Source organism: Thalassophryne amazonica, chromosome 12 (assembly GCF_902500255.1).
Source record: "Thalassophryne amazonica chromosome 12, fThaAma1.1, whole genome shotgun sequence".
Lineage (NCBI taxonomy): Eukaryota > Metazoa > Chordata > Actinopteri > Batrachoidiformes > Batrachoididae > Thalassophryne > Thalassophryne amazonica.
In genome coordinates, this window is record NC_047114.1 from 81,449,158 (window position 1) to 81,476,593 (window position 27,436).

General features: G+C 39.1%; 1 protein-coding gene across 1 annotated transcript in view; it reads left to right on the top strand.

Annotated features, from left to right (window-relative positions):
* Positions 1 to 27,436, top strand: part of LOC117521291 (collectin-12-like) — a 141,806-nt gene that overhangs the window by 34,550 nt on the left and 79,820 nt on the right. The window contains exons 3-4 of the mRNA XM_034182612.1: positions 9,723 to 9,845; positions 27,203 to 27,289. Of these exons, the coding sequence (XP_034038503.1) occupies positions 9,723 to 9,845; positions 27,203 to 27,289 (210 nt within the window). The remainder of the gene's footprint in view (positions 1 to 9,722; positions 9,846 to 27,202; positions 27,290 to 27,436) is intronic.

Sequence of the window (27,436 nt, forward strand, 5' to 3'; positions counted from 1 at the left end):
TTCCTTAGCCCATTGTAACCTTGTTTTGTTTCTGTTTAGGTGTTAATGATGGCTTTTGTTTAGCTTTTCTGTATGTAAATCCCATTTCCTTTAGGCGGTTTCTTACAGTTCGGTCACAGACGTTGACTCCAGTTTCCTCCCATTCATTCCTCATTTGTTTTGTTGTGCATTTTCGATTTTTGGGACATATTGCTTTAAGTTTTCTGTCTTGACGCTTTGATGTCTTCCTTGGTCTACCAGTATGTTTGCCTTTAACAACCTTCCCATGTTGTTTGTATTTGGTCCAGAGTTTAGACACAGCTGACTGTGAACAACCAACATCTTTTGCAACATTGCGTGATGATTTACCCTATTTTAAGAGTTTGATAATCCTCTCCTTTGTTTCAATTGACATCGCTCATGTTCGAGCCATGATTCATGTCAGTCCACTTGGTGCAACAGCTCTCCAAGGTGTGATCACTCCTTTTTAGATGCAGACTAATGAGCAGATCTGATTTGATGCAGGTGTTAATTTTGGGGATGAAAATTTACAGGGTGATTCCATAATTTTTTCCTCAGAATTGAGTGATTCCATATTTTTTTCCTCTGCTTGGTCTTAAAAAGTAACCGTTACTGACTGCCACAATCTTTTTTTCTTGATTTCTTATAGTGTTTCTTAAAGCCAGAAAGTTGCCATTTGAAATTACTTTAGTTTTGTGTCATGTCTGTGATCTGCTTTTTTTCTACAAAATTAAACAACTGAATGAACATCCTCCGAGGCCGGTGATTCCATAATTTTTGCCAGGGGTTGTATACAGAGACATTAGTTGCAATTTGGCACACATATCATGTGACTATAGAACATAAGCTGTTCCCTCTGTGATGTTTATTGGAGAGCCCTGCAGCTAACTTGGAAGCATTTGCACATCATCATTAGTAGGTGCTACAGTGCTGACAGTTAACGAAACCCTCAGAATGGAACTAAAAGCAGTCCAGAGGGAAAATGTTGCAGCCCTGTGGGTAAACGTGGGCAACTCTGACCAGAATGAATTTCCATGTTATTTCACAGTTTGCGTTATTTGTGGGGACTGTGAATGTGTGGGTTTGCAGCTTGTCCCTGACAGGCTATAGGACATAGAATGTGCATAAAGATGACAGGTTTTGGAGGAACTTTAAAGTTTACACAGTGTCAGTCGGTGCAATTTTGCAGAGTTTGTCCACGATAGAATTTTTCCATGATGTCATAATTGTTTGAGGTTTAAGTTCACACAGCAAAGCTTCAGTTCAAATGGAAGGCCTTCAAAGTATTTTTAGCTTTTTAACCTATAATTTATGCTGTATGCCATTTTTGATCAATATGATAAAATAGTTGAATGTCAGCTGAAAGTAAGGTCCATAAGTATTTGGGCAGTTTTGTTTGTGCACACCACCTTAATGGAGAAAAAATGCATAAAGACATGTCAAATTTTAGCTTTAATTCATGAACACAGCACTAACCATTTGAGAATGACAGCCATTAGTATTCACATTCCCTCCATTTTCAAAACCAATAAGTAATTGGACAAACTAAATATAAGGATTATTTTTAATACAAATCATCACTTTTACAGACAGTTTTCTTGAGAAATGTCAGGGTATGGCTACATGAACATTTCAGATTCACTGAATATGCCTTGGAACTTCATTTACATCAACGATGAACAAAAAAGTACACACTGTATAGTACTGTATGATAAATAATTCACCCACATGGGGTGTGCAGCCAGTACATTCTGAGTGTTGGTCCCAAGCCCAGTAAATGAGTAGGGTTGTGCCAGGACGGGCATCCAACGTAAAACAAGCCAAAACAAAAATGGGCGCAGCCAAAGGAAGAAGAAGAAATACTGTATGGGAAATCTGTCTGGAGTAGTCAGTTCTCAAAAAAAAAAAAAAAATGAGTAAAGCCAACAACACACTCTTGACATCTCTGAAGGAGTTACAGGCTTTTGTGGCTGTAATTGGTGAAGCAGACTTTTGTCTGTTGCACGACCAGTTATATAGCATCATGGTTGGAGTGGAACAAAGAGGGATGTTCTTGATGTTAAATTTCAGTTTCCAGAAGGCAGACATACTCAGGCCTAGATTTGATCTGTTTTCTTAAGATAAAGTCCTTCTTCTGCTTTGATGGATTCAAACAATGCTACAGATAGCCTTGCTGAAAGGCAGTGGCATACTGTGGTGAATGGTTCAGATACCTGATTCAAGTCAGTCTATTCACTGTAAGTACAATCCCAATTCCAATGAAGTTGGGACGCTGTGTGAAATGTAAATAAAAACAGAATACAATGATTTGCAAATCCTCTTCAACTTATATTCAATTGAATACACAGCAAAGACAAGATATTTAATGTTCAAACTGATAAACTTTATTGTTTTTGTGCAAATATTTGCTCATTTTGAAATGGATGCCTTCAACACGTTTCAAAAAAGCTGGGACAGTGGTATGTTTACCACTGTGTTACATCTTATCCAGTAGATACTCTATTATGATTTCCTGAACTGTTGCCATGCTTGATGTTGTCCTAAACTTACAAATGGTCTTAATATTCCCATTGACATGAAGGACAGACAGTATGTGGGAAGTCACAGTCACACATTCTCTTGTCTTGGCACTGACATTCACTTCTCTGTGTCCTTGGCCTTTGAGAAAAAGAGACCTCTGGGAAGAGCTTATGGAGTCATGAGGTCAATGGACAGAAGAGTTTGGTGTGTTTGCAGGAGAATGAATGACCAAGACTTTCGGGTACTTGTGTGTCTTGTCTTACTGTATAGTTGTGAGACTTGGATGCTAAACAGTGACCTTGAGGCGATACTATAAACTATAGTAGATGTCTTTCATACTACAATCCCAATTCCAATGAAGTTGGGACATTGTGTAAAATGTAAATAAAAACAGAATACAATGATTTGCAAATCCTCCTCAATCTATATTCAATTGAATACACCACAAAGACAAGATATTTAATGTTCAAACTGATAAACTTTATTGTTTTTGTGCAAATATTTGCTCATTTTGAAATGGATGCCTGCAACACATTTCAAAAAAGCTGGGACAGCGGTATGTTTACCACTGTGTTACATCACCTTTCCTTCTAACAACACTCAATAAGTGTTTGGGAACTGAGGACACTAATTGTTGAAGCTTTGTAGGTGGAATTCTTTCCCATTCTTGCTTGATGTACGACTTCAGTTGTTCAACAGTCCGGGGTCTCCGTTGTCGTATTTTGCGCTTCATAATGCGACACATTTTCAATAAGTGACAGGTCTGGACTGTAGACAGGCCAGTCTAATACCCACACTCTTTTACTACGAAGCCACGCTGTTGTAACACATGCAGAATGTGGCTTGGCAGTGTCTTGCTGAAATAAGCAGGGACGTCCCTGAAAAAGACGTTGCTTGGATGGCAGCATGTGTTACTCCAAAACCTGGATGTACCTTTCAGCATTGATGGTGCCATCACAGACGTGTAAGTTGCCCATGACATGGGCACTAACACACCCCCATACCATCACAGATGCTGGCGTTTGAACTTTGTGCTGGTAACACTCTGGATGGTCCTTTTCCTCTTTTGTCCAGAGGACACGACATCCATGATTTCCAAATGTGGACTCATCAGACCATAGCACACTTTTCCACTTTGCGTCTGTCCATTTCAAATGAGCTCGGGCCCAGAGAAGGCGGCAGTGTTTCTGGATGTTGTTGATGTTTGGCTTTCGCTTTGCATGGTAGAGTTTTAACTTGCACTTGTAGATGTAGCGACGAACTGTATTAACTGACAATGTTTGTCTGAAGTGTTCCTGAGCCCACGCGGTAAGATCCTTTACACAATGATGTCTTTTTTTTAATGCAGTGACACCTGAGGGATCAAAGGTCACGGGCATTCAGTGTTGGTTTTCGGCCTTGCTCCTTTTATACCCAATCATGACACTCACCTGTTTCCAATTAACCTGTTCATCTGTGGACTGTTACAAACAGGCGTTCTTTGAGCCTTCATCATCTTTCCCAGTCTTTTGTTGCCCCGTCCCAGCTTTTTTGAAACGTGTTGCAGGCATCCATTTCAAAATGAGTAAATATTTGCACAAAAACAAAAATGTTTATCAGTTTGAACATTAAATATCTTGTCTTTGTGGTTTATTCAGTTTAATATAGGTTGAAGAGGATTTGCACATCATTGTATTCTGTTTTTATTTACATTTCACACAACGTCCCAACTTCATTGGAATACCCTTTCACACTCCGGGTTGGCTTCTTTTCTTTCGCGGTTGCAGTGAGGGAGAAGCTGGAGAAGTGGTGACTCAAAGCTTCCATAAGAAGTCAGTCCCTTTCTACTCATTTCTTTAGAGAAGTTGGGATCCAGGACGTTCCTGATGCACTTGAACTTATCATGCTCGTAAGTGAATCTCATTTGGTGAAATGTTGAAATGTTCATGACCCTGAAGTTTGTGACTGAAAGTGACTGTGCAAACATGAGAACGTTATTTGAAACCACAACTCTGACGTGTCGGGCTGTCAGCTGCCTGTTTATGTGGCGTGATGTTGTGCTTGAAGCAGCATGTGGTCAGAACCAGAGAGGAGGCTCTTACTGAGCTCACCACAGTGGCTCCCTGCAGGAGGCTCTCAGGACACGTAAGGACAACACAGGTCCTCGGCTTGACCCCTTCGAATGTTCAGCCATGATGTTTTCACAGATGTGTCGGTCCAAACCTCTGATACCCTTCTGGTAGTCCTGGCCCACCCCTGAGCAACACGAAAAGGGCCCCATTTGGCACCAGATTGTCCAGCGATAGTGGATACATCTTAAAAGGTCACACGTTCACAGTCACGTTCAACCAGCACCACCAACGTCTGGTTTGGAGCCTTGTGGTTTTGTGTTTGCGTTTTCTGGAGCTTCGACTGACCTACCCACAACTCTATGGGGCATGGTTGCAGGGGTGCTGAAAAGGGGAGAATAAGGAGAAGGATTCTAGGGACCCATGATTGACAGGGGTCCAGCGAGAACCCTAATACAATTATAATACTGACAAAATAATATGGGGAGTGGCCCAGTAAGATTTCTTTTCATGGGGCCCAAAATCCCTGGCGGCGCTCCTGCATGGTTGTGACCAGAGTATGTTTCCGAGAAACAAAGGCATTGTCCACCAGATGTAAATGTCAATAAACAGAATCAGAGTCGAAGGCCTTTATTGTCACTGCACAAGTACAATGAGATTGGATCGCTGCTCTTGACAGTGCAGAGAACAAAACACACACAAACGCACATCATCTGCTATACATTAAAATAATTTAGAAATATACATATCCCCTAGAAGAAAGATAAAACTATGGATAGAACTATAAAAGATGTACAAGCTAAAAACAGTAGAAAGAGGTAAACATGTATAAATCTTTCTCTGATGAACACAAATAAATGTTAATAAATAAATTTGTCAGTCATGTGTCATGAAAATGGTTTCAAGACCCTGACGCTCTTAAAGGGACAAATGGTGCTGTTTGACACATCAAGAGTTTGTGGTCTGAATGTGTAGCATTACTGGAAGTTATATATATATATATATATATATATATATATATATATATATATATATATATATATATATATATATACATATATATATACGAGGTCTGTTAGAAAAGTATCAGACCTTATTTTTTTTGCAAAAACCTGATGGATTTGAATCACGTGTGTTTGCATGAGCCAACGTTGAACCTTCATGCGCATGCGTGAATTTTTTCACACCTGTCGATTGCGTCATTTGCTGGCAATCAGCGTTTTTTCGATTGCGACATTTGCTGGCAAGCAGCGTTTGTGTGAGGTAGTGCGTAGTCCCTCGTCGGATTTTCCTTGCAAGGAAAATGACGTAACGACTGGAGCAGCGCCGCATCAAATTTTGCCAGAAACTGGGTGACAGCCAGGTGGAAACCATTCGGAAGATACAGACGGCTTTCAGTGACAATGCTCTGGGCATCACACAGATTAAGGAGCGGTACAACCGGTTTAAAGACGTCCGCACAATGGTGGAGAGCAAGCCACGCTCCGGGCGGCCATCAACATGCTGAAATGACCGGATCATTTCCAAAGTGAACGCTGTGGTGATGCGGGACCGTCGTGTGACTATTTGAAAAATTGCAGAAAAGGTGGACATCAGCACTTTTTCAGCACATTCCATTGTGAAGATTTGGCCATGAAAACAGTTGCAGCGAAATTTGTGCCGCTGCTGACGGCGGAGCAAAAGCGCCTTTCGTACTGAAGTCTCACAGGACATGCTGGACTCTGAAAAATGATGCCCACCTCTTCCGCAATTTCTCAGATAGTCACACGGCCGAAAAGCCACTGAAAGCCGTCTGAATCTTCCGGATGAGATATGCTCTCTCCTTCTAGTCCCCGTTAGTACTCTAGCTGCAGCATTTTGAATTAACTGAAGGCTTTTCAGGGAACTTTTAGGACAACCTGATAATAAAGAATTACAATAGTCCAGCCTAGAGGAAATAAATGCATGAATTAGTTTTTCAGCATCACTCTGAGACAAGACCTTTCTAATTTTAGAGATATTGCTTAAATGCAAAAAAGCAGTCCTACATATTTGCTTAATATGCACATTGAAGGACATATCCTGATCAAAAATGACTCCAAGATTTCTCACAGTATTACTAGAGGTCAGGGTAATGCCATCCAGAGTAAGGATCTGGTTAGACACCATGATTCTAAGATTTGTGGGGCCAAGTACAATAACTTCAGTTTTATCTGAATTTAAATGCAGGAAATTAGAGGTCATCCATGTCTTTATGTCTGTAAGACATTCCTGCAGTTTAACTAATTGGTGTGTGTCCCCTGGCTTCAAGGCTAGATAAAGCTGGGTATCATCTGCGTAACAATGAAAATTTAAGCAATGCTTTCTAATAATACTGCCTAAGGGAAGCAAAAGTGAATAAAATTGGTCCTAGCACAGAACCTTGTGGAACTCCATAATTAACCTTAGTCTGTGAAGAAGACTCCCCATTTACATTAACAAATTGTAATCTATTAGATAAATATGATTCAAACCACCGCAGCACAGTGCCTTTAATACCTATGGCATGCTCTAATCTCTGTAATAAAATTTTATGGTCAGCAGTATCAAAAGCAGCACTGAGGTCTAACAGGACAAGCAGAGAGATGTGTCCACTGTCTGAGGCCATAAGAAGATCATTTGTAACCTTCACTAATGCTGTTTCTGTACTATGATGAATTCTAAAACCTGACTGAAACTCTTCAAATAGACCATTCCTCTGCAGATGATCAGTTAGCTGTTTTACAACTACCCTTTCAAGAATTTTTGAGAGAAAAGGAAGGTTGGAGATTGGCCTATAATTAGCTAAGATAGCTGGGTCAAGTGATGGCTTTTTAAGTAATGGTTTAATTACTGCCACCTTAAAAGCCTGTGGTACATATCCAACTAATAAAGATAGATTGATCATATTTAAGATCAAAGCATTAATTAATGGTAGGGCTTCCTTGAGCAGCCTGGTAGGAATGGGGTCTAATAGACATGTTGATGGTTTGGAGGAAGTAACTAATGAAAATAACTCAGACAGAACAATCGGAGAGAAAGAGTCTAACCAAATACCAGCATTACTGAAAGCAGCCAAAGATAACGATATGTCTTTGGGATGGTTATAAGTAATTTTTTCTCTAATAATTAAAATTTTATTAGCAAAGAAAGTCATGAAGTCATTACTAGTTAAAGTTAAAGGAATACTCGGCTCAATAGAGCTCTGACTCTTTGCCAGCCTGGCTACAGTGCTGAAAAGAAACCTAGGGTTGTTGTTATTTTCTTCAATTAGTGATGAGTAGTAAGATGTCCTAGCTTTACGGAGGGCTTTCTTATAGAGCAACAGACTCTTTTTCCAGGCTAAGTGAAGATCTTCTAAATTAGTGAGATGCCATTTCCTCTCCAACGTACGGGTATCTGCTTTAAGCTGCGAGTTTGTGAGTTATACCATGGAGTCAGGCACTTCTGATTTAAGGCTCTCTTTTTCAGAGGAGCTACCGCATCCAAAGTTGTGCTCAATGAGGATGTAAAACTATTGATGAGATAATCTATCTCACTCACAGAGTTTAGGTAGCTACTCTGCACTGTGTTGGTATATGGCATTGGAGAACATAACAAAGAAGGAATCATATCCTTAAACCTAGTTACAGCGCCTTCTGAAAGACTTCTACTGTAATGAAACTTATTCCCCACTGCTGGGTAGTCCATTAAAGTAAATGTAAATGTTATTAAGAAATGATCAGACAGAAGGGGGTTTTCAGGGAATACTGTTAAGTCTTCAGTTTCCATACCATAAGTCAGAACAAGATCTAAAGTATGGTTAAAGTGGTGGGTGGACTCATTTACATTTTGAGCGAAGCCAGTTGAGTCTAATAATAGATTAAATGCAGTGTTGAGGCTGACATTCTCAGCATCAATGTGGATGCGGTAGAACAAAGAACAGCGTCCAGCTGTGAACACAGCAGGTGGGATCGTCACGACAACATTCGTGCTGTTGAGTGAGTCACAGGCATGCTCATATCAGTGCACCTTAACTTTCAGGAACCTTCTCCTTTGTCATTCAAAGAATGACTTTCACCTTTTCTTCTAATGTTAAAGCTATTCTTTTCTGAGATGTGGAAGTTTCCCCAACAGGAGTTTTTTTTTTTTTCTTTGATCTTCTGTTTACTGGAGTAATCTCGCAAGTTCACGTTCATGGGAGAGTTTCAACATGACTTCTGTGGGAAAACCCAGTTGGGAATTTTTACGGAATGGCCACTGTTGAGGGGACTTTCATCCTTTTGAGTGGGTTGCTGGCCGCGTTTGAGGAGTGAACTCTCTTGAGAGGTGAAATCAATGGAAAAACAGTTGTTGCATAAGAAATGTGGCCGTATACGAGGGGTGGCCTCTCGTTGACTCTTGAACTGCTTGGAAATTGTCCTGGCTTGGAATCAGTAAAGCTCATCTTGTCTTATTATCTAAAAATAATTGCTTCACCTCCCATTGTGATAACGTATTACAGGATTCTCCCACTTCTTTCTTCTCATACAGCCCTGCTGTCACGTCTCGTCATCTATAGAACAGTCTTTGTTGTCTGTCGTGAATACGTACCAGCTGCTGTCTCACTCTTCTCTCCAGTCTGCACAGTCAGGTTCAATGTCAAGTCAAGTAAATGTCAGGGATAATGCGCAACGTTTGACGTGGCAGCACACATTTTAAGGAGCATGTCTATGAGGTTAACAGCCAAAAATGAGAGGAACTGAAGTTTAAAGTTGAACAACACTGAGGAATGATAGAGAGGAAGGAGAATGGTTTGGGTTTGTTTTGGCTACATTGTCATATGTTAAACACATGTGAACTGGCTTTTTTTAGGTTACTATGATTCAAACCCAGTCTTTGTGCTTGTTCTTGAGACCAAGTGTTTTGAATTGACACTTGGCTGAAGAAAGGCACAGCATGTCCCACTTCAGACATGCATAACAGTCATGAAATGAAAAATGTGTGAATGAAACTGTCTGGCTTGATTGTATTAATCCCTTGTCCCAGTTGCATGTTTGGTTTGCCACTGAATATAGTTGTAACCTTTGCTAACTCTTAATAAAAAATTTCATCACGGCCTTATCGCTGAAACAGTCTTTTTGTTTGTTTATTTATTTGGATTTTTTTTTTTCATCCCAAATGTTTTTTGTGTTGCAGGAATTCAGGAGGGGACCGAGTGCACCAAGTGTAAAAATGACTGGGTTCTGAGAGCAGCTATTGCCCTGCTCTATGTGCTCTGTGCCCTCCTAACCATAGCTGTGGCCATCCTAGGATACAAAGGTAAAGTCGCAACCAGTGTCAAAAGTACCCTCCTGTGTAATACAAATCAAACATCCAGATCTAGATACTTTTAACTATAGAAAGGTATTACATTACAGTCAGAGTGGATTTTGAAACAATGGCCATTATGTCAAGTCTTTCTTCAGTCTATCATGCCGGTGCTTATCCCAAGATACTATAAAGTGTTGAAGATGAGTGTCTATGACTCCCCATGGACAGGACGATAGCCCATTCCAGGTGAATTCCCCAGCCAAGGTTGGTACCTATTAACACCTAGTTGGACTGGGACCTTGAAGATAGCATATTTTGTCCAATGACTCAAATATGTAGCCTGAAGCACACCCCTGGACTCAAACCTCAATCTGTATAGTCCAACTCCTATCTCACAGAGCTGGTTTTCTGTGTTTGAAGAGTCCACTCTCAAAACTTTCACTTTTTGGGGGGTGTTGTAAGTCCAGTAGTTCAGACATTGTATCCTTATTCTGGATTCCTGTTAGGGCATGAATAAAGCTGTCTCAAGAAGAGTAGATTGCTACTAGTACTACTACCATTACTATTCTACTGCTATGTCACTTGTAAAAATGAAGAGATAAAAAAGTTCAAAGGAAAAAGAAGAGAACAGAAAAGTATAACACCAACCTTGCAGCACACTTGCCAAAGAGGATGCAGCACAAAAGTGTTTCTCCCCTTGACTACTACTATTACTACTACTACTACTAAAGTGCTCAACAGACTATGTCATTCTCTCTATGTCAAAGGATATGTGTGCAAATGTTTGGCTCAATTTTGCACCACAAAAGTGTCTCTTGCCTGAACTACTACTGCTACTACTATGACGACTACTTGTACTAAAGTGCTCAACAGCCTATATTGAGGATTTATTTCATTCATTTAAAAGAAAAACAGAAAAGCAAAATTAACAAAACATTACAAACCATTGAACGAAAAGGAGCAGTTTGGAAGAACAAGTCTTATATATTCTGCCCCTTTTTACAATACAATCTTGCAAAGCATCATCAATCGACATCATTGCATTTTTATGACTTTGTCACATGCCACCGACTTCTTTTCTAATTTTAACCATTATTTAAAAGACTACATCCCTAATAGATTACATTTTAAACTTCAAACATTCTAAACATTATTAACAGATTACATTTTTGGCTTTGTCACAGCCCACTGACTTATTTCATAGTTTCATAATTACAAAATACATCAAGTTTAATACATTTTTAAAATAATTTAAGCGACCTTGATTCTTTGATTTCTTTGTTGAGGTTGTTCCATAATTTTACACCATTCACTGCAATACTCCGTTCCTTTATCTTGTTTCTGAATCTTGGTTTTTTAAAGACTTCTATGCCCTTCAAATTATAACTACTTACTCTTTTTTCAAACATATTTTGAATGTTTATTGGTAAGGTATTGTTATTCGCTTGGTACATTATTTGTAGTAATTTCAAATCAACTAAATCATGAAATTTAAGTACCCTATATGTAATGAACAATGGATTAGATGGATCTCTAAATCGACTGTTGCCAATCACTTTTAAAGCTCTTTTCTGCAAAATAAATAAAGGTTGTGTATAAGTTGTACATGTTGATCCCCAGATTTCTACACAATAAGTCAAATATGGAACAATCAATGAATTGTACAATGTTAATAATCCATAACTATTTAATGAATATTTTACTTTATGCAAAACAGCAATGGCTTTCGCTATCTTTCCTTTTATGTAATTTATGTGTGACTTCCATGTAAAACCTTCATCAATCATTTGTTATGTGTCGGACGCAGCTCGGAGAACCGACCAGCGTTTGAAGGACCCAGTATGAAATAAGCAGAGCACGGTTCAAAGGCTAACTGAATTTAATACATAACAGTGATAATATAACAAAAAGGTGCGGCCTGGCGTGGTGCGCTCCCAGCAGCGCTAACGGTCCGGAGCCAGAAGCTGTTTCGGACCCAAGGACCCCGCCGACACCCCCCAGGTGGCCGCAACAACCGAGTCTGTGAAAGAAGGAACCATTATGTGAGTCCACACTCTACACACAGAACACTTAAAGGTGTACAAACAGCAAACACTTCCTGGCTTGATTACTGATCAGCTTCCCAACCTGCAGGCATGGAACCTCCCGTTCACAAAACTCCACTGCAGTGGAAGCTGATACATGACTAACAAACAGCTCAATACAATAAGGTGTGAGGGACACCACATTTACTGACCGTATAACTGTTAGTCACAAAATCTAACGTACCTCAGGAAGTGTGCTGACGAGCGTGAGACCTCACCCCCTCCTCTTTCACAGACTGTGCATCAAACCTGGACGTTCTCAGCATCCGCTGCTGATGAGATGGCTCCCGAGACGACGATCTCACCCGTCTGGTCACAAGGTCGAGTCTCTAGCAAATACACACTGTGCACTCCAGTCTTAAATGCCAACATGTTCCAATCCATCCAGATGCACTACAGCTGTGAGTCCTGACGAGTCGCAGGTGATCAGGGTGAGGTCCTGACAGCCTCAGCAACACAGCCACTCAGTCCCAAACGCACGCCACCTGGGAGGAAAACCAAAAAACAGAAACAAACCGGCAGCCAGGCCCCCCCAGCCATATAACATCATAACTCCTAAAAATTGTGTTTCTTTTACCCTTTGAATGTCCATTCCATCTATTTTTAATGACATCATTTTTTTTTAACTCTGTCATTAAACAATATGAAATTTGTTTTATTAAGATTAAGTGACAATCTGTTTATATCAAACCAATATTTCACTTTTTCCAACTCTGTATTTATCACTTGTGCTACTTCCTGTATATCTGATCCAGAGTAAAATAATGTATCGTCAGCAAATAAAATGCTACCATGTACATTAAATATATTCACAAAATCATTGATATACAAAATAAACAGTTTGGGTCCAAGTACCGACCCTTGTGGTACTCCACACATAATATTACACAATTCTGATTTAGTATTATTTATCTGAACAAACTGTTTTCTATTTTCTAAGTAGCTTTTTACCCACTGATGTGCAATCCTTCTTATTCCATATTGTTGTAACTTGTGAAGCAATCTTGAATGATCGATAACATCAAAAGCTTTTTTCAAGTCAATAAAAACACTTACCATATAATCCTTATTATCTATTGCTGTTGATATTTTCTCTGTTAATTCCATAATTGCCATAGCTGTCGAATGTTTTGTTCTAAATCCATACTGAGCATTATTTAAAATATGTTTCTCAATGAATGTATCCAACCTTGTCACAAAAACCTTTTCCATAATTTTAGAAAACTGTGGAACCAATGACACTGGCCTGTAATTTGAAACATTATGTTTGTCTCCATTTTTATATAATGGGAATACCTTGGCAATTTTCATTTCATCTGGGAAAATTCCTGTTGACAGAGACAGATTACAAATGTAAGTGAATGGTTCAGTAACAGTTTCTATTATACTTTTTACAGTCATCATGTCTAAATCTTCATAGTCAGTTGATCTTTTGCTTACACAGTTTTTTACAATATTCCTTATTTCATCTTTTTCCACATTTGTCAAGGAAAATACTATTGACCTTATTTACAATTGTATTTAATTTATCTTCTACTATTGGTTTATTTCCCACCAGATTTGATCCCATCCCAGAAATAATCATTAAACTCATTTACAACTTCTTTTATATCATTTATCTCTTTATTTTCCTTGACAAGGTAATTCGGAAAAGTTGATTTCACTCCGTCACTTTCCATCACACTTTTTATAATTCCCCATGTTGCCCTCATATTATCTTTACTCTTATTTAATTGTTCACTATAATAATCTTTTTTTTTGTTTCCTAATTATTGTCAATAGTTTATTTTTATATTTTTTGTATCTGTGTTCTGTTTCCTTTGTTTGCATTTTTAAAAAGCACTTATATAAATAGTTTTTCTTTACACAAGCGTTTTTTATTCCCTTGGTCAGCCATGGTTTATTTACTCTTTTCTTACTAGTTTTTATTAATTTACAATTTTTATTATATGATTTCATCAGTATTTTCGTGAATGAACTGTATGCTACATTAACGTCACCAACATAAACCTCTTCCCAATTTTGATTTTTAAGATCATAATTTAATGCCTCTAAGGCTTTTAATGACTTATCTCTTTTAAAGTTTATAACAGGTTTTTTTTTTGTTGTACCTATTTTTATATTTAAATATTGAAAAAACTGGTAAACGATCACTGAGATCTGTCATCAATATCCCATTCTTAATAATTTCATCTGTTCTATTTGTGAATATATTGTCAATTACAGATGCACTTTGTAATTCTGGTTGGTTTTGTTATCAAAGGGAATAAACCCAAGCTATTCATTGAATTCACAAAATCACTTAGTCTTTGGCAACTGGAGCTTTCCACATTAACATTAAAGTCTCCACACATAAAGAGCGTTTTGTTTTTGATTTGATGGAATAATTCTATTATTTTATCTGTAAATTTCACAACACATGAGTCTGGTGCTCTGTATACACAACTGATTAGAATATTTTTAGATGTTTCATGTACAATTTCCACTGTCACAATTTCTATGACATCATCTATAATTGTCATTTCTTCTACAATTTTACGTCAGATCTGTTTTTATGTACAAAGCAATACCTCCACCTTTTTTTCCTCTTCTATTTACAAAATATAACTCATATCCCTCCATTTGAACATCAGCCATGAGGTCATTTTTAATCCAAGATTCTGTGATTGCAACAATGCTGAATCTATTTTTAAACTGGTTTAAATAATCTTTTATTTGTGACATTTTATAGTACAAGCTTCGACTGTTTATATGTATGAGTGACAGGGTATCTTTAGTAATTTTTTCACTATTTAACTGTTTTCCCGTATAATACTCACAACCAATTGTAGTCAAGTCAAATATACTTTCATCAATATTGGTGTCTATGTCATATATTTTATCATCTGTTTCCATGTTTAATCTGATTTTTTGTTGGTCATACTACCAACTGACGTCATATTCATTTGTCTGCTCAGGTCTGTACTTTGTAAGGTCCTGCATGTCTCTGATTTGTATACCCTTTGTTCCTTCTTTCACTCTAATCTAAACCCTACAGTTCCAGACCCATGTAGCAACAATATGTTTCTGTTTTTTTAATAGTCTTGCTTCCCTGGCAATATCTGCATTTTTTTTGTTAGATGCTCATTTATATATACATTTCTTCCTTTCAGATTCTTTGCCTGTCTTAATAATTCATTTTTGTATTTTCTGCTTATAAATCGTATTATTATATTTGGTAGTTTATTTTTACTGTCTTTGGATGGAATTGTGTGACAGTCTGAAATAGTGTCTTGATGTATGACAACACCTTTTTGATTTAAAAAATTTGTAACTTTGGTGTTCTAATGTTTGTAATTCTTCAGGTGGTGCATCCTCCCCACTGGCTCCACCAGAATCCACCACCCTTGCGTGCGGCCGATGTTTTGTTTCCAAACCAGTTATTATAACATCATCTTTTCTAGTATATTGTTCAAGTTCATCCACCCGTTGTTCAAGTTTCTTAATAATCTTGTCCTTTTCTTTAACAAGATTTTGGAGCTCCTTAATCTCCTTCATCAACTTGTCTAAATTGGACATGTCTTTTGAAATACGATTCAATGAGGTCTTTATCTCCTCCAAGTCTTCCTCCAATTTCTCTGTCTTCCTGGTTGGTGCCATGTTAACTCCTGTAGCTCAGTACAGGCCACTATTAATTGTAAAGCAATTCCCACTCGTGGTCTCCACCACCTCCACCACCACAAATCCGGTCGCCACACACCAACCTTCCCCGATGTTGATGCCAGATATAGCCGCCACCAGCCTCGGTCGCAGCCGCCGCAGCCTCAGATGTCGCCGGCTGTAGTCTCCACTAGCTTCGGATGTAGCTGTCGCTAGTCTCGGATGCAGCCATCGCCACCCCCTGATCACTCCCCGTATGTCAAAGTATATGTGTGCCAATGTTTGGCTCAATTTTGCAGCACAAAAATGTCTCTTGCCTTAACTACCACTACGACTACTAAACTGCTCAACAGCCTATGTCACTCCCTGCATGTCAAAGTATATGTGTGCCAGGTTTGGGTCAGTTCTGCAGCACAAAGTACCACTAGTACTACTACTAAAGATAATGCCTGTGGCATGCACGTTCATTTCATTTCATTTTTCATTTTATTTCATGTATACGAGGGCTGTCAATAAAGTATAGGTCCTTTTTATTTTTTTCAAAAACTATATGGATTTCATTCATATGTTTTTACGTCAGACATGCTTGAACCCTCGTGCGCATGCGTGAGTTTTTCCACGCCTGTCGGTGACGTCATTCGCCTGTGAGCACTCCTTGTGGGAGGAGTCGTCCAGCCCCTCGTCGGAATTCCTTTGTCTGAGAAGTTGCTGAGAGACTGGCGCTTTGTTTGATCAAAATTTTTTTCTAAACCTGTGAGACACATTGAAGTGGACACGGTTCGAAAAATTAAGCTGGTTTTCGGTGAAAATTTTAACAGCTGATGAGAGATTTTGAGGTGATACTGTCGCTTTAAGGACTTCCCACGGTGCGAGACGTCGAGCAGCGGTCCCAGGTGCTGTCGTCAGCCTGTTTCAAACTGAAAACCTCCACATTTCAGGCTCTATTGATCCAGGACGTCGTGAGAGAACAGAGAAGTTTCAGAAGAAGTCGGTTTCAGCATTTTATCCAGATATTCCACTGTTAAAGGAGATTTTTTTAATGAAAGACGTGCGGACGGGTCCGCGCGTCGGGACACAGCCGGCACGGTGCGGCAGCACAGGAAAAACACCTCCGTGTTGATAACCATTTGTAAAATCCAGGCGGCTTTTGATGGCTTTCAGTGGAGTGAGTATATGAGAAATTGTTTAACAGCTGGACATGTTCCAACTTGTCCTTAAGGCTTCCAACAGAGGTGTTTTTCCTGTGGCTGAAGCGTTGTGGCGGCTGCGAGCTGACGCTGCAATCCGCCCGCACGTCTTTCATTAAAAAAATCTCCTTTAACAGTGGAATATCCAGATAAAATGCTGAAACCGACTTCTTCTGAAACTTCTCTGTTCTCTCACGACGTCCTGGATCAATAGAGCCTGAAATGTGGAGGTTTTCAGCTTGAAACAGGCTGACGACGGCGCCTGGGACCGCTGCGCGATGTCTCGCTCCGTGAGAAGTCCTTAAAGCGACAGTATCACCTCAAAATCTCTCATCAGCCATTAAAATTTTCACCGAAAACCAGCTTAATTTTTCGAACCGTGTCCACTTCGATGTGTCTCACAGGTTTAGAAAAAATTTTGATCAAACTAAGCGCCAGTCTCTCAGTAACATCTCAGACAAAGGAATTCCGACGAGGGGCGGGACGACTCCTCCCACAAGGAGTGCTCACAGGCGAATGACGTCACCGACAGGCGTGGAAAAACTCACGCATGTGCACGAGGGTTCAAGCATGTCTGACGTAAAAACATATGAATGAAATCCATATAGTTTTTGAAAAAAATAAAAAGGACCTATACTTTATTGACAGACCTCGTATAGCGCCAAATCACAACAAAGTTGTCTCAAGGCGTGTCACACAAATAATGTCTAACCTTACCAACCCCTATGTTCGACACAACATGAATGAATGAATGAATGAATGAATGAAAACTGTTTATTTCGAACATTTGATACAACAACAATTACAAGATAGATCAGTAAAGACAACAACAAAAAAGTTCCTACTGTGTACCCAACATGTCCGAAAAGGGGTAGGGTGAAGCATCAGCTTATTTATCCCTACCCCTTCTTCCCCACAACCAGTAATACCCTTTGCCACATATACACATAAATTCCTACACACCTAAACCGATATCAATATACGAGGGCTGTCAATAAAGTTACGGTCCTTTTTATTTTTTTCAAAAACTATATGGATTTCATTCATATGTTTTTACGTCAGACATGCTTGAACCCTCGTGCGCGTGCGTGAGTTTTTCCACGCCTGTCGGTGACGTCATTCGCCTGTGAGCACTCCTTGTGGGAGGAGTCGTCCAGCCCCTCGTCGGAATTCCTTTGTCTGAGAAGTTGCTGAGAGACTGGCGCGTTGTTTGATCAAAATTTTTTCTAAACCTGTGAGACACATCGAAGTGGACACGGTTCGAAAAATTAAGCTGGTTTTCAGTGAAAATTTTAACGGCTGATGAGAGATTTTGAGGTGATTCTGTCGCTTTAAGGACTTTTCACGGTGCGAGACGTCGCTCAGTGCTCTCAGGCGGCGTCGTCAGCCTGTTCAAGCTGAAAACATCCACATTTCAGGCTCTGTTGATCCAGGACGTCGTGAGAGAACAGAGAAGTTTCAGAAGAAGTCGGTTTCAGCATTTTATCCGGATATTCCACTGTTAAAGGAGATTTTTTTAATGAAAGACGTGCGGACGGGTCCGCGCGTCGGGACGCAGCCGCCGCGACGCTCCGCCACAGGAAAAACACCTCTGTTGAAAGCCTTAAGGACAAGTTGGAACATGTCCTGCCTGTTAAACAATTTCTCATATACTCACTCCACTGAAAGCCATCAAAAGCCGCCTGGATTTTACAAATGGTTATCAACACGGAGGTGTTTTTCCTGTGCCGCCGCACCGCGTCGGCTGCGTCCCGACGCGCGGACCCGTCCGCACGTCTTTCATTAAAAAAATCTCCTTTAACAGTGGAATATCCGGATAAAATGCTGAAACCGACTTCTTCTGAAACTTCTCTGTTCTCTCACGACGTCCTGGATCAATAGAGCCTGAAATGTGGAGGTTTTCAGCTTGAACAGGCTGATGACGCCGCCTGAGAGCGCAGCGCGACGTCTCACACCGTGAAAAGTCCTTAAAGCGACAGAATCACCTCAAAATCTCTCATCAGCTGTTAAAATTTTCACTGAAAACCAGCTTAATTTTTCGAACCGTGTCCACTTCGATGTGTCTCACAGGTTTAGAAAAAATTCTGATCAAACAACGCGCCAGTCTCTCAGCAACTTCTCAGACAAAGGAATTCCGACGAGGGGCTGGACGACTCCTCCCACAAGGAGTGCTCACAGGCGAATGACGTCACCGACAGGCGTGGAAAAACTCACGCATGCGCACGAGGGTTCAAGCATGTCTGACGTAAAAACATATGAATGAAATCCATATAGTTTTTGAAAAAATAAAAAGGACCGTAACTTTATTGACAGCCCTCGTATATATATATACATATATATACACACACATACATATACACATCAACATACACATATATACACATATACATATATACACGTATATATACACAAACATAAATATACACCTACACATACCTACTTACATACAAAATACTATATATTTACAAGCCGAAGCAAACAACAAAAACACCCTAACCCTCATTACCCTTCCTCCTCCCTATACCCAGAAAAAACCATATTTTTGTACCGCTGTTTGAACTGGTTCATGCTTGGACATTGCTTGAGCCCCACATTTCAGACATACCGAAACGTATCCAGAATCTGATGTGAGTGTTCAGATGAAAACTGTTTTGTAAAAAACAATGCGCTTTGAATCACATTTTAAACAATTTAAGAATAAGGCTTGACACAGATTGACACAGTTAAAAAAAATACAGGCTCAAAGTTCTTTCCTTCTATAAATTCAGGTCTTCGCCAGGTCTTTATTTATTTCTTTTTTATGTTTATGCTTAAAAGTACCTTATATATATATATATATATATATATATATATATATATATATATATATATATATATATATATATATATATATATATATATATATACAGAAAAACATTAATGGGAAGGGGAATATTTATGAATTTGTAGTTGACAGTAGGTCCTGGCACCAACAAATCTGTCAAAGACCTGAACTGCGGCTGACACATAGGAACACAGCTGCAAGTTTGGAACCATTATTCCAAGCAACTGATGAGCCCTGCCTACAGATCAACTAAGACTTGTCATTCTGCACCATCCAATCTTGTGCATTGTGTTAAAAGCAACTTGTGACACTGATAAAATTAAAAAAGAATCCACCTCTCTAGAATGTAGACCATAAAAATCAAACACAGGTAAGTCAACAACTTCCACCCCGTCATGTAGACAGCAGAGCCTGTTTCCTCCTATTCTGAGTTCCCAATGGAAATGAAAGTGCGGTACTGCCACCTGTGAGTGACTGGTTTAATTATATCATAGTAGCTTCTGGCACAAAAAGTATTTAATGTCAGAGGGCGCTGCATGCACTTACCTCAGTTTTTGAAAAATGCTGGATATTAGCCTCTGGTTCTCACCCACTCACTCTGTTCTAACAAGGTTTTAAACAATAAAATGTTAACACTTTATAGTAGCTCTATAAAATCATAAATGTACATATAAAACCCCATATCAGATAAAGTTGGGACAATATGGTAAATGCAAATTTTAAAATCAAAATGTCACACCATTCACAGTTTCTCTGCTCACAGCCACAGTAGCTTATAATTGTTTCTGAGCTGTCACGGGAATCTTGGTGTCTTCCCTCACTAGTGTCCTTCCAGCATGTTCACTCCGCTTTTGAGAACTGCATACTACACACAGATTTACCATACTGTTCACATTTCTTAATGTCTGATGTAAATGAAGTCCAAAATGTTTTTCAGGACTTTATCTATCTATCTATCTATATATATATATATATATATATATATATATATATATATATATATATATATATATATATATATATAAACATAGTTTATATATAAACATTAGTGACTTGGAAATGTTCATGTATCCATCCCCCGACCTGTCTCAAAAAAACTGGTTACAAAAGTGACAATTTAATCCTTATATTAAGAAGAAGCAGCCCTGATTCATCTTTTGAGGGAATGTTTTTCAGGCCTTATATCTATATATATAAACATTAGTGACTTGGAAATGTCACGCTTATAAATATACGCATTCAAAGACTTGGAAATGTTCATGTATCCATCCCCCGGCCTGTCTAAAAAAACTGGTTACAAAAGTGACAATTTAGTCCTTGTATTAAGAATAAACAGCCCTGTCCCAACATTTGAAGGAATGTTTTTCAGGCCTTACACACACACACACACACACACACACACACACACACACACACACATATATATATATATATATATATATATATATATATATATATATATATATATATATATATATATTTTTTTTTTTTTTTTTTTTTTTTCAAAGGTCAAGTATGTTTTGCAACTCCAGATGAATTTTATTTGTGGCAGGCAGGACAAAAATGCCTCTTTTGACGGTCAAGGTTGCAGACCCCTTGCCTAAGATGGTTTGGGTCTAATGTGTACCAGATGGCCCTGTCATGATTACCCTGTCTTAACAACATACAGTGGAGTAGGTTTTGTGGCTTGTTAGTAATTAGTTTTCTTGTAAACCACAGGTTGACTCAGATTTTGTCTCAGTTTGATTTTGCAGTCGACCCGTGTGTGATTTTCTGTGTTTATTCTACAATTTATACAGCATACTGAAAAAAAAAATCTGTCAGCACAAGGAAGTATTCAGATCAGAAAGGTGCTGATACTGCACCTTTCTGATCTTTTCTGTTATTGTAGCACTGATCTAAACGTGCTGGAAAACTACCTTGACTTGTATTTTATACCTGCTCATATTATGTTGTTTATCTACACAACTAATATGAAAGTGAGGGCATTCAAAATGGAAGACAAATTGTTTTCATTTCAGTTATTATTTCAGAGGCTATAATCCCTGTAATCTGGTGTTTGTAGGTTTTGCAGTGACATTAGAAACAGAAACTGCGTGCACAGCGGGGTTTAGTTTAAATGCAATACATGAATAAACAATTTTCTTCTCATTTGAATCAAAAACAACCACATTCTCTGTACTGTAAATTTGAAATAATTTGTCATATCATATATTGGAGGTCATCCAAATCCAGATCCAGATCCTGGATCAAGATTTCACTTTATATCGGCTTTGAGTATTACTTCAAAACTATTTCACGGATTCTCACCAAATTTGCACCACATGTAGACATTAGGCCATGGAAGACTCCACTGAATTTTGGAGGTGATCTGGCAGCCCAGCTTCACAGGTTTTTTTTTTTGTCTTCCCGTCACGAAATTATTCAAATTTTCGTGACAAGGTTTTTTTAACTCGCTATTACTAACCGTACTTCTTACCCCCAACCCTAACCTTAACCATAAACTAACCCTACTCCTTCCCCTAACCCTAACCATAACCACCGCCACCACCACACCCCCTCCCCCCCCCCTTCACTTTTAATTCTGTGCGGTCATCACGGATTGAATTAGAATGAATTTGTGCTCCCATGATGAAAATTTTGCACTTTTTGTGACAATACGACAAGGCTTTGAAGGATTACTTCAAAACTACTTAATGGATTCCAGCCACATTTGCACCACATATAGATATTAGGGCATGGAAGACTCCACTGAATTTTGGAGGTGATCTGGCAGCCCAGCTTCACAGGTTTTTTTTTTTTTTTGTCTTCCCGTCACGAAATTATTCAAATTTTCGTGACAAGGTTTTTTTAACTCGCTATTACTAACCGTACTTCTTACCCCCAACCCTAACCTTAACCGTAACCTAACCCTACTCCTTCCCCTAACCCTAACCATAACCACCGCCACCGCCACCACCACACCCCCTCCCCCCCCTCTTCACTTTTAATTCTGTGCAGTCATCACGGATTGAATTAGAATGAATTTGTGCTCCCATGATGAAAATTTTGCACTTTTTGTGACAATACGACAAGGCTTTGAAGGATTACTTCAAACTACTTAATGGATTCCAGCCACATTTGCACCACATATAGATATTAGGGCATGGAAGACTCCACTGAATTTTTGAGGTGATCTGGATCCGGATTGGTGGACATCAGAAATCTCTGATTGTTGTTGTTGCATTGCGTTGTGGAATCCGGATCCTTGTGAAGTCCAGGTCACGATGTGAATCACATATCTGTTATTCTGAGTCCTCGTTAACCCTTGGCGGACGTCAGAAATCTCAGATTGCTCTTGTCTAGTATATATTACGATTAATGTTTGCTGCAGCTACATATGATACGATACGATATGATACGATAGACTTTATTGTCCCAAAGGTGAAATTTGTCTTGGACTTCAAGTGCTCTGCAAACATTTCTGTCTAAAAAAATAAAAATAAAAAATCAATATATACAACAACAAACAGTACACTGCTTGCACGCCTATGGAAAATTCATCAGCATATTGCATGTTAGCCATAATCTAATATAAAATTAAAACAGCATAATAAAACAGATTAAAACAGATAAGTTAAAATACACACCTAAATAAAAATCAGGCGTATTACTTTGTCACTGTATATAGGCCTCCTGGCCCATATTCTGAATTCTTAGATGAATTTGGTGCGTTCATTTCTAACTTTTCAACGAGAGCAGATAACATTCTGATCATTGGTGACTTTAATGTTCATATAAATAAGCCTCTGATCTCCTCTGCAAATAATTTATGGAAATTGTGGATGCATTAGGATTTCGGCAATGCATTCGGGATTCGACGCACATTACTGGAAGTACCCTGGATCTGATTCTCGCACATGGTATTGTTGTCACGAATATTGACATCATACCTCTTACATCAGTGGTCTCTGATCACTCACTTATTAAGTTTACAGTTTCATTGCCGTGTTTAGTGGAACAACAACCTTATCATTACGGCGATGCAACTCCTCAACTAAGACTGAACTAGAAGCTAGATTGCCTGATGTCTTAGCCTCACTTTTGACAAATACCCAGTCAGTAGACAGACTTGTGGATAGTGTAAACTCGACATGATTGCACCACCTGTGTTGAAACCGCGCTCCCCCAAATCGCAGTCACCTTGGTTCAGTGATTACCTGCGTGACCTCAAGCATAAAGCAAGAGGTCTAGAACGGAAATGGCATCATTCAAAATTAGAAGTATTCCACCTTGCATGGCGTGATGCTATCTTAGACTATAAGCATGCACTGTTGGCTACAAAGCGGACCTATTACTCTGATTTGATCAACAAAAACAAGCATAACTCAAATTTCTTGCTCAACATGGTGGCAACACTTATTCATGGACAACCACCTGTAGTTTGCTCTCCTTTTACAGCACAAGATTTCCTGGATTACTTTGAGAAGAAAATAGATAACATTAGGTTGAACATATCCCAGCATGCCTTAACCCAGCCACTACACCCTGCTATTGAGGTGGGCGCCACTACTGAGGTATTACCTAGATTTACAGAATTTGATAGTATCTCTCTAGACATGCTGACAAAACGTGTAATGTCAACAAAAAGCACAACCTGTTTATTTGATCCTGTACCAACAAAACTGTTTAAGGACCTGTGGCCCACTCTTGGGCCGATTTTGCTGGAAATTATTAATCTTTCTTTAACTTCTTTATCTGTTCCTAAACATTACAAATCTGCAGTGATTAAACCATTACTTAAGAAACCTAATCTTGACCCTAGTGTATTGAAAAACTATCGGCCGATATCAAATCTATCATTTTGCTCTAAAATTCTGGAAAAAGTGGTGTCACGGCAGCTTGTAGACTATCTTACTGAGAATAATGTCTTTGAGCCACTGCAGTCTGCTTTTAGAAAATATCATTCCACAGAAACGGCTCTCACTAAAGTAGTGAATGATCTTCTACTTACAATGGATTCGGACACCACTATGGTTCTGTTGGTGTTAGATCTCAGTGCTGCATTTCATACAGTGGATATCATATTCTACTTGATAGGCTGGAAAATCATTTTGGGATTACTGGGAGTGCCCTTGCATGGCTGACGTCATACTTGACCAGTCGTTCTCACTGTGTTTTGTACAGTAACACTACCTCTAACCTTAGTGACATGAAATTTGGGGTTCCTCAGTGGTCTGTCTTAGGCTCCCTGCTTTTCTCCATTTATATAGCACCCCTTGGGCACATATTGCAGCATTTTGGGATTACCTTTCACTGCTATGCAGATGATACTCAGTTATATATGACGATAACTGCTAGTAATCCCGTTCACATAAAATCCTTAGAAGATTGCCTTGCATCAGTGAGAAGTTGGATGTCTAGAAACTTCCTACTTTTAAATTCTGAAAAGACTGAAATGATGGTTCTTGGTCCAGTGAGACATCGGCATCAATTTGACCAGTTAACACTCAGCCTAGGCTCATGTGTCATACATCACACTGACAAAGTGAGGAACCTTGGGGTAATTTTTGATCCTTCATTGTCCTTTGGTCTCCATATTAGAAATATTACTAGGACTGCTTTCTTCCACCTGCGAAATATAGCAAAGATTCGTCCCATCCTGTCTATGGCTGATGCTGAGACCCTGATCCATGCGTTCATCTCTTCTGGATTGGACTACTGCAATGTTCTATTTTCTGGTTTACCGCAGTCTAGCATTAGGGGTCTCCAATTGGTTCAGAATGCTGCAGCCAGACCTTTGACACGAAGCAGAAAGTTTGACCACATTACACCCATTTTGGCATCTCTTCACTGGCTTCCTGTCCCAGTGAGATCAGATTTTAAGGTTCTGCTACTAACCTATAAAATTATTCATGGACTGGCACCTCCCTACCTAGCTGATCTAATTAAACCTTATATACCAGCCCGGGCTTTACGTTCTCAGGGTGCAGGACTACTTTGTGTCCCTAAGGTGAATAAGAAGTCTGCGGGTCACAGAGCTTTCTCTTATCATGCCCCTGTTCTGTGGAATGATCTCCCTGTGTCAATAAAACAATCAGATTCTGTGGAGACTTTCAAGTCCAGACTTAAGACGCACTTATTTTCCCTTTCATATGGCTAGCATACTGGTGCAGTTTTGTTTTATGCTTTTTACTCTTTTAATTCATGTTATTAGTAATTGAATTGAATTGAACTTTACCTAAATTCTGGGTCTTTTAGTGAAGCTTAGGGCTAGCGGCCGGCGATCACCTTAGTATTTCTTCTGTTTTTCTTGTTTAATGCTGGCAAATTATACAGTATTTTTGTCTTTCTAATGCCTGATTCTGTTTTTTCTCTGTTTAAGGTGCAGCTCCATCCAGAGATGGGAGTTGTGTTTGTGTTGGTGATCCTCCTGTCCTGTGCACCAACAGCAATTGTTGTATATTCCTCCGTGAATTGTTCTGTGAATTATTTCTGTAATTTATGTTTGTAGCATGGCCCAAGCAGAGGGTCACCCCTTTGAGTCTGGTCTGCTTGAGGTTTCTTCCTCAGAGGGAGTTTTTCCTTACCACTGTTGCTCTGCGGGATGGTAAGGTTAGACCTTACCTGTGTGAAGTGCCTTGAGGCAACTCTGTTGTGATTTGGCACTATATAAAGGAAATAAATTGAAATTGAAATTAAATTGAAAATTACTTGTACATATGTACACACACACACACACACACACACACACACACACACACACACACACACATGTTCATGCTGTGAGGGTACGGCTGTAAAATTTCAAACGACATGTTCTTGTTTGAATGTTAAATGAACTGTAAGTTGGAGAAATGTGGATGAAGCACGTAAGCTGTACCCATGTTGTATATATTTTAATTGCTCGTTTCCCAAAATGTAGGAAGTTATTGACCTCTGACCCTTATTGCACTTATTGACACTGTATAACATGATGATATATGTCTCTCTAAAAAGTAAAGACATTTTACATAAAAGCGAGAGGTAAACCGGTGCACGAACAGCTTTTTGAAATATTTTTTGTTTATCCAAAGTTCATGTTCTTGTTCTATGTTTTTGTCACGTCTGGAATGATAGTAGTGAAGGATTAGGACATTTTCCAGTGCAGTTCCCCCCAGACGCCCACATAGGGAAAGAAAAATAAATCACTCTGGTGAGGACATGAGCTTTTGCCACAGATGTGAGAGAAGACATGCAGCTATGTGTATAATAACACTGTTTATTCAGAAAGTGGAATTTTTATACTCAGGAAGTGGAATTTCTGAACGTACTCTGAAAATCCAGATTTGTCGACATCAGCAGATACTTAAATGTGCAGTTAGAAAACAATACAAGAAAGTGGTCACCCCTTCTACAGTGCACCTAAAAATGATTTTTGCAGAAGTTTCCACTCATTTACTGGAGTGGCACTAACACAATAGCACCCTCTGGTGTTTCAAAGTCAAATTGACCGACCCAATGCTTTGTACGGATGCATCATTTTACATTTAAACATTGTCAAACTGTCAGTTTAATTTGAACCTTTGCCTTTCTTTTGTGCTTCTACCCATTTCTGAATACAAACAGCCGCTCTTCTTCATTTTCATTGTCTTCTGCTTCTGTATTTCGCAGTGGTCCAGAGAATGGACAGTGTGACAGAAGGCATGGAGAATTATGGAGGCAAGATAAATGCTGTGGAAACAGACATAAAGAAACTAGGTGAGCCTCATTAAGAGCTGAAATGGCATCTGAATAAAGCAAAGGTTTTCTACGGTGCACGGCCTGCTGCAACATAAGATGACCCCCACGAACATTACTGGAATTTGGTGTCAAATCACAATGACCAAGTATTTCCAACATACTAAA